Source organism: Vulpes vulpes, chromosome 5, assembly GCF_048418805.1.
Source record: "Vulpes vulpes isolate BD-2025 chromosome 5, VulVul3, whole genome shotgun sequence".
NCBI classification, from domain to species: Eukaryota; Metazoa; Chordata; class Mammalia; order Carnivora; family Canidae; genus Vulpes; species Vulpes vulpes.
In genome coordinates, this window is record NC_132784.1 from 70509432 (window position 1) to 70517891 (window position 8460).

The following is an 8460-nucleotide window of genomic DNA, read 5'->3' on the forward strand; positions in this document are numbered from 1 at the left end:
GACTTGTCTCCAAGGAGACAAGTGTCACTGGGGGCTTGGAGGAGAATATCTGGCCTCATGCTTAGAGGGGACCAACCAGTGAGAGATCATGGCCTTTGAGACCAGACTCGGTGAGGGATGCAACCTCAGGGGTAGGGCCCAGGGCTCTGGGCTGGGGTGCACGAAGTCAGATCTGGGGAGAGAGGGTCAGGAGCTTCCACAGGGGTGGGGTCAGAAAGGACAGGGCCATGCGAGGGCCACCAAGGCTCAGGGAAGGCCTGGACTCCATGGACCCACAACTGGGGCCACAGGGAAGGGCAGGACTGTACAGAAGTGCTACAGTTGGGGAGCTGGAAGGGGCTTGGTTGGGGATAGGGGTATGCGGGAAGGGGAGCAGGTGGGGGTCGGGATAGCTGTGGGGGTGTGCTGGGAGGGGCACGGGCTGGGGTACCCGGGCTCTGGGGAGGGTGGGGGCTCCGCCAAGGCAGGACTGAGATGTGAGGAGGGGAGGCCAGCAGGAGGATGGAGATGCCCCCTCCTGGAGAGGCAGAGGCCAGAGGGGCTGGGGGCTCAGCAAGAGGGAGGCCCAGGGAGGCTGGCGGCTCCACAGGGCGACTGGGGGTGGCAGTGGGGGAGGCCCCAGCCCCGCGCGGCCCCGCCGGCCCTGCAGCCCCCAGGTCGGGCTTCCGGCCGGCGCCCGGGCCCCCACCCTGCGGGCGGAGGAGGCGGGGAGGTGGCTGCGCCCGCCGGCGCCCGTGAGTCAGGCTCAGGCTGCAGCCGAGCGGCCGGCCTGGCGCTGCGGAGGGAGCGCAGGAGCGGGGACAGAGCGCCGCCAGCCCCGCGCTCCCCCCGCCGAGGCTGGGCCGCGGGGACACGGAGCGGCCGGGCACACAGGGGCCGCGTGCCGGCGGAAGGACGCGCGGACCGGGGCGCAGGGGTCGGGCCGCCCGCCGAGGAGCCACCAGCAGGTGAGGGCGCGCCGTCCGTGCGGCTGCGGCAGACCCCGGCGGGGACCCCCGGGGGTGCAGGGCGCCGCCGCCCGGGTCCCTGGCTGAAGAAGTGCGCGATCCGCAGAGTGTCCTTGCGCGTCTGGGTGGCACCGGCTGGGTGGCTCCCTGCGAGCCGGCAGCGCTCGGGGTCCTGGCCGCCAGCTCTGGGCCGGGATGGGGGGCGGGGACGACGCGCAGGAGTTTGGGGCGCCCGCAGCGGCCGTTTCCATACCCCGGCGATCCATTGCATCCGAGCCCGCGTCGGCTGTGTGTGTACACGCTGCGTGTCACAGTGCGGAGCTGTTTACCTGGAAGCATCTCAGCGCACGGGTGTGCCCCGGGTCTGGAGAGCCGTTAGTGCCCAATGTGTCAGCGGGTGTCAGCCTGCAGGTGCTCCAGAGAGCTCTGCTCGGTGGCCAGACAGTGGCTGAGATGCTGTCATTGTGGGTTTGCCTGCCCTGTGTGTGCCAGGGTGTTTGGGATGGATGCTGGCGTGCTCTGTTTATTGCAACAGCCTGTCGGTCGGGGCATTGTTGGGTATGGGGGGGGGGGGTGTTGCCGCTGTGTGTCAGTGGGTGAATGTTTGTGCGCAGATGGCAAAGTGATGAAAAGCCCCCGATGCTTCTGCCAAGGCTGCTGTGAAGGGCTTTGGCATCAGGGTGGCTGGGGCGGGTGGGGGAGGTGAGTGGCAGCTTGGCAGCTGGCTGCCTCGGTGGGGATTTCCATCTCCTTTGGGGCTGCTCGTGAGTCCGCAGGGGAGATGCTGCAGGACGGCAGGGCAAGCCCTGCAGGGCGGGCAGGACCTGGCTCATTCTTCCTCTCCTCCTCCCTCCAGGCCCAGGGCCCCGGCCAGTGCCCAGCCCCGCTGGGAGCCCCGGCCAGCACCACGGACGGCGCCCAGGAAGCCCGAGTCCCCCTGGACGGGGCCTTCTGGATTCCGAGGCCCCCAGCAGGCTCACCCAAGGGTTGCTTTGCCTGCGTGTCCAAGCCCCCGGCCCTGCAGGCTCCAGCGGCCCCGGCCCCTGAGCCCTCAGCATCGCCCCCCATGGCGCCCACCCTGTTCCCCATGGAGTCCAAGAGCAGCAAGACGGACAGCGTGCGGGCCTCTGGAGCCCCCCAGGCCTGCAAGCACCTCGCTGAAAAGAAGACCATGACGAACCCCACGACAGTCATCGAGGTCTACCCAGACACCACCGAGGTCAACGATTACTATCTGTGGTCCATCTTCAACTTTGTCTACCTCAACTTCTGCTGCCTGGGCTTCATCGCACTGGCCTACTCCCTCAAAGTGAGCTGGGCGGGGACGGGGGGCAGGAGGAGTGGGTGCTGGCAGGTGGGGGCCACCTCATGGGATCCAGAACCACATGGGCACTGGCTAGCTCTAAGCCAGCAGGGAGGGGCTGCCTGTCCCCATGCTGAGCTGAGGAAGCTGCCAGGGTGTCTTGACAGGGCTGGGGGGCCACAGGACTGCATTCTCTACACAGCCCGCTTAGTCCTTGTGGAGCAGCCCCAGGGCCCGACATCCTGTCCTCTGGGCGGGGGTCATGGAGCTGCCCCTGGGCAGGTGGGGACGGAGCCAGCACATTGGTGAAGACCCTTGGAGCCCTTGCCCTGCTGACAGGAGGATGGTGCAGACCTCCTCCAAGCCCTCAGAGGGAACCTGAAACCAGGCAGGCATTGGGGAGGCCACGATAGACGGGGTCTCTGATCAAGTCCCTGCTTTCTGCCTTCCCACTCTTATGCTTTCTAGACTGTCCTGGTGGCCAGGGTACCTGGGGGAAAGAGACACAAATATGTCCCATGCACCCGTGACCCCACACCCTGAGTGGGCACAACTTCCAGAAGCCCCTCATTGTTGTGAGAGGAGCTGGCTGGGAGCAGAGCTGGGTGCCAGGCAGACAGGACCGCATGTCCCCGGGACAGAGCGGGAAGGAATGGACCGAGCTTGCAGGAAAGAGGCTGTGACCCACTCACGTTTGAGGTGGAGAGCTGTGTGCAAGTGTGTCAGGACTGAAGAGCTCTGGGCTATCGGAGCCCAACCAGCAGGACCCATCTCCCTGTCACTCCGGAAGGGCTGAGCTCGCGTCTAGCCAGAACATCACTATCCATGGATTTGTGTGTCCAAGACCAGGTGCACTTTGCTGATTGCAGGGGCCCAGTGACTTGGGGGCAGTAGGGTGGGGCTGCAATGGAACATGGGGGCTGGAGGGACAGGAGGGTCTACGTCAGGGAGGCTGGCCCGGGAGGAAGGATGGAAGCTGGACAGCTCTGCCTCTGAGCATCTTTCAGCCCCACCCCTGCCCCAGGCATCACACTCCCTGGCCACCTGGCTTTCCCCACCTCCTGACTCATCATCAGCATCACCCACCACCAGACGCACCTTCGCCTCCAGGCCTGTGTACTAAGCTCAGGGCTCCACCATGTGTGAGTGAGTGTGTGTGTGTGTGTGTGAGTATGCATGAGTGTGTGTGCCCAGGAAGGTGCGAGTGTGCATGTGTATGAGTGTGTGTCGGTATGGATGTGTAAGTATAATTCCAAGTGTGAACATGTGTGCATAAGTATGTGGCTGTAAGTGCACGAATGTGTGTATTTGTGCATGTAAGTGTATCACATGTGGGCTTGAGTGTGTGTGTGTGTATAGGTGCAACTGTGCTTGTGTATGAGTGTGTGCATGAATATAAGTGAGTGTGCCTGTAATTAAATGCATCATGTGAGTGTGCATGTGGGTGCATGAGTGTGTGTGCATGTGTGTGCTGTGGGGGCAGCAAAGGGAAGGGGTCCCTAGAAATTAGGGGATGGAGGTCCTGGGCCAACCTCAGCTCTGGCTCTACTGGAACAGTGCCAAGCAAAGGGAACAGTTGTGGGGAGGCTGGTAGGCAGCTGGTGTGTGGCTCTGCCTCCCCTGGTGCCCTCTTGCCACACCTTGATGATGGCCTGTGGACATGGGCTCCTGTCCGGAAGCTGTCCCCTCCTCCCCTTGGCTCGGCTATGGGCACCGGTTGGCACAAGGCAGGTCCATCTGGTGCAGGTTGTAGGTAGGTCACAGATTTCTGAATGGTGCAGGATCTGCACTGGGGTGGGGGTAGGTGGGTAGAAATCAGTGCTTCTGGGGGGGCAGAAGGTAGCTCACTGTGACTTCACCCTGGGGCTGTTCCCCCATGTCCTTCCTAGGGGACAGCCAGGGCAGCAAAGTTCAAGGCTTACCAGGTAAAGAGGTGCAAGGTGAGTCATCTCTGGCCGGGGCAGGGGGTGGTCAGAGCTGGCTGGCTCGGGTTCCTGCAGCTGGGAATTTGTCCATCTGTCCATCCAGCTGCATGTCTCCTGGCCCACTGTACCCTACACCATTTGTGGCCGGTCATGGGCACTTCCAAGGGCGCCTGACGGACTTGGGGTCAGAAGGCCTTGGCCAAATTCCCAGCCTGGTCCTTAAGAGCAGTGAGCCCTTAACAAACCACCTTCAGCTCAGCTCATTCCTTCATCTGGTCACAAAACAAACTGAAATGAAGCGACATTTAAGCAAGCACTCGCGAGCAGGGCAGAGGCTGGCGTTCGGGGGGTGTGTGAAACAACATTGTGTCCCTGTCTGCCTTCACCTGTCTGTCCACCCATCAAACCATCCGCCCACCCTCCCCACCCACGTGCGCCAGTTCAGGCCAGCGCAGGCTGGGTCAGCCACACACAGATTGCAGCCTTATGTTGCTCAGCCTAGTGTCCGGGGAAGAGAGACACAGAACGCCAATTCTCCACACTCGCGGTAGGCATGAGCTGCTCCTAATGACCAGCTGGTCCCCCCTTGTCAGCCAAGTGAGAGCCAGGATCCTCATCTCGGCATTCAAGGCTTTTTAAGATCCTTTCTCAGCCATTTCCTAGCCTGACTAGAGGCGCCCTGCCCCAGCCCTTCCGTGAGCACACCTCGGTTTGCAACATGCTGCTCCCACAGCCTGAGGGGCTGTTATGAAATCTAGGCCTTCCATCCACAAAGACTCCACTGACTCACTCTGGCTGAGCCCTCACGTCCCATCAGAGACTCTGTGACCCCGTCATGGCTGCCCACCCCACCAGACCCACCCTTTCATCTTGCTGTCACTGCTGCCAAGGCAGGGCTGACCATCATAGTGGTCAAAGGATGTTATGCAAATAGGTGGTTGGACAGAGGACACCTTTGTGGACGAAGTGTCCCAGTGCTTCAAAAGAATACTTCATTCCTGATTTGGGACAAGTTTGGAGTTGGGTGTGGGAGACTTATGGGAGGAGGCACCATTTTCGCTGGGCGAGGGTGGTTAAGGGGACAGGTGCTCCAGATGGAAAAAACGTAAACCAGGACATGAGGGTGGGGTGATCTGGGAGGATTGCAGGGCCACCATCTTCTGTGGAGGACGAGAAGATAGTCCTGGAAAGCCAGCCATGGCCATGCAGTGAGGATTTGGAAAACTACATGAGTTGTTTGGATTTCATTGTGTGGAAGACACAGAAGGGAAAGATGGTCAGAGCTGCAAAATCTGCAACCAGTGTGGAGGAAGGGGACAAGAGAAGCCCAGAGGCAGGGAAAAGTTAGGGTCCCAGTGTGATGGCCAGAAAAGGGAGCCCATGGCTTGAATTAGGGCTGGGAAGGCAGGCAGGAGGGGAGGAGCACATATAATGACATGGTGGCTGCTCAACACTGGCTCAGAAGATTGTGGACTTCCCAGTAATGAAAGTGAAAAAGATTGATTAAGATGGGGGATACTGTGCCAGTTTTTGTGTATACGTATCTGCCCACTACTTGCTTCCTGAATATCAATATCATCCACCCACCCATCCAACCATCCATGCATCCCCCCATCCACCCACCCACCCATCTATCCATTCACCCAATTCACCCACCAATCCAACATTCACCCATTCATCCACCAACCTACCTGCCCATCCATCCACCTATCCACTCTCCCACCCATCCAATCATCTACCCATCCATCCATCCATCCGTCCATCCATCCATCCATCCATCCACCCACCTACCTGCCCATGCATCCAATCATTCATCCATCTACCCACCATCCTTCATACACCAATCCATCTTCTTTTATTCCCTTCAACTCATCCAGTCACCCAACCCTCCATTCATCTGTGTTTATACATGTTCATCATGCTTCCTCCTCCCTTCCCTGTCTTCCCATCCCACCCCACCTATTTATACATCAGTGCACTTAACTATTCATCTAACATCAATTTCTCAGTAACTTTCTCCATCTTACTTACCAATTCTACCCATCAGCCATCCATCCATTCTCTAACCCAATACATCAATACATCCACTCATCCTTCAAGCCATCTACCATCCCTTCTCTCCTCTAGCTGAGCCATGTGCATCCATTCATCATGTACCTGTCTTCACACATCCTTGCTCACCCCCACTCTATTACCCCTTAAGTCATCTCATCCATCCATGCAATCGATGCACTATCTTTTTTGTCTATTTTCCCTCCCTTCTCATCCATCCACATATCCAACTACACTTCTTTGAACTTTGTGGAAGAAGAAAGTATTGAAGAGAGGGAAATCCTAAGATTTATCCCGGGTGACAGTGACCTCCTCTTGGAGAACATCTCTTCACAACCAGAGAATCTTGGAAATGGGTGCAGCTCTCCCCACTGTCTTCCCAAGATTCCTGGGCTCCAACCCACTCCCTGTATCTTTACATCCCTTCCCAGAGACCACGGGAACTGCCACCGCTTCTGTTTATGCAAAGCACCTATTCTCAGATAATCCCTGTTAATTTTAGATCAGAGAGACCGATCAGAGTAGAGCACGCTTAAATCCTCCATTGATCATACAACTCTCTGAGACCAACTTCCTCCTTTATCTTATATATTCATTTATTGATTCCAGCTTTATGAGATTGACAATTGACATGCAACATTGTATAAGTCCAAAGGGTACACTGGTTTGTGCATTTGCATACATTAATACATGATTTGATACACGTACCTGCAGCAGGATGATTGCAATAAGGGGGCCCGTTAGCACATACATCATCTCACATAATTATCATTTTTGAGGTTTATAGTTTTTTGGTTGTAGGAACACTTAGGATGTGCTGTTAGCGACTTTCAATCAAATAATATTTTTTGCGATCCTGTTTTGTTTTAAATAATTTCAGACTTACAGAATAATTGCAAAAAGAAACACAAAGAATTCCTGTATGCCCTTTGCATAGAGGTTCCCAGTCCTAGGCATTTCCTTCTCTCTGGCCGCTGGCCTCACCTCCTCCCTCTGGCTGCAGGTTCGGGACAAGAAGCTTCTCAACGACCTGAATGGAGCGGTGGAAGATGCCAAGACAGCCCGGCTGTTCAACATCACCAGCTCTGCCCTGGCAGCGTCCTGCATCATCCTTGTCCTCATCTTCCTGCGGTATCCACTCACCGACTACTAAGACCCCACCGGGCACCGCCGGCCGTGGAGACAAAGCACTGAGACATGTTCATTTTCACGACTGATGTGATAGGGGATGCCGTGTGGGGCAGAGCAGGGCATGTGCCCTGGAGTCCCCCCTGAAGCTGTGAACCGGGCAGCGAGGCCGTCAGAAGCTCCGTATAGTACAGGGGCAGCGAGCTTCGGGCCGGCGCACCCTCTCTGCCTCCTGACCCTCTGCCTCTGCCTGTTTCTGGGGTCTGTGGGTGTCTCCCTGCGCTGCTGCACCCTGGCTTCCACTAGCTGCCCTCCCTGCCCTCCTGTGCTCCCCTCCCAGGCTCCTGGGGCCCCTCTGACCTGACACCCAGCAAGAAGGGCTTCTGTGGGAGCTTCCCAGTTTGGGGGGGCTGCCAGCATCTGGGGACTCACTCTACCTTCCCTGACCCCATCTTCTCCAAGCTGTGACCCTGCTCAGAGCTCTTGTATCTGTGAACTTTCAATAAAATACCTGTCTGGCTCCAGCCCAGCCTCTGTCCCACAGCTGGGCAGGGTATGGGGGGAATTTGGCGGCTTTGGCAACCTCACTGTGTTGCTGCCTGGTGGTCCAGGCCCCCAGTGCTGACTGCCAGGGAAGGTTTGCTCTGTGACCCGGCAGCCTTCTGCCCACCATGCAAGGGGGACTGAGGGGAGCTTTGGCAGAGAGAGCCCCAAACACCAGCCCCCTGAGGATGAGGCAACATGAATACAGCTGCCCACCTGGCTGTTAGAGCAAAGAACACCAGTGTATCCCCCAGGAGGGGACCAAGCCCTTGTGGCACAGGGTCATGGCTGGTCTGGGAGACCAGAGGAAGTTCCAGGCAGCTCAGGTATAGAGGGGGAAGGAGGAAGGCCTGCAAACTTTACCCCCAGGCCCAGGGGCAGGCTTAGTAGGGGAGGGACCAGGAGAAATTTGTGGGCTTTGAGAATGGTGTTGTTTGGAGCATCAGGACCCCTTGGAGAGGCCAAGGCGGAGTACGGGCTGCATCATCCACAGAGGTGGGAACCATGGCGTGTGGGCTGGGGCAGCTGCAGAGGGGGTCACCGTGTCTCAGGGGAGAGGCTG

General features: G+C 58.1%; 1 protein-coding gene across 2 annotated transcripts; it reads left to right on the top strand.

Moving 5' to 3' along the window:
• The first annotated feature begins 1127 nt into the window (after positions 1 to 1127).
• IFITM10 (interferon induced transmembrane protein 10) lies at positions 1128 to 7879 on the top strand. Of its 2 annotated transcripts, none has more exons than XM_072758750.1 (3): positions 1128 to 1358; positions 1804 to 2256; positions 7231 to 7879. In XM_072758750.1, exons 1-3 carry the CDS (start codon positions 1143 to 1145, stop codon positions 7378 to 7380), a joined length of 819 nt encoding a protein of 272 aa, XP_072614851.1. In that variant the 5' UTR covers positions 1128 to 1142; the 3' UTR covers positions 7381 to 7879. The 2 variants fall into 2 exon arrangements, with proteins under 2 accessions (XP_072614851.1, XP_072614852.1); XM_072758751.1 differs by having other exon boundaries at positions 1128 to 1298.
• Positions 7880 to 8460: the final 581 nt, after the last annotated feature.

Bases quoted from the DNA above. Each gene is read 5' to 3' on its own strand.
- IFITM10 (XM_072758750.1), top strand. From the start codon at position 1,143: ATGGGGGGCGGGGACGACGCGCAGGAGTTTGGGGCGCCCGCAGCGGCC. The intron at 1,359-1,803 runs GTGCTCCAGAGA...TCCTCCCTCCAG, and splicing joins CAGCGGGTGTCAGCCTGCAG to GCCCAGGGCCCCGGCCAGTG. The intron at 2,257-7,230 runs GTGAGCTGGGCG...CTCTGGCTGCAG, and splicing joins CACTGGCCTACTCCCTCAAA to GTTCGGGACAAGAAGCTTCT.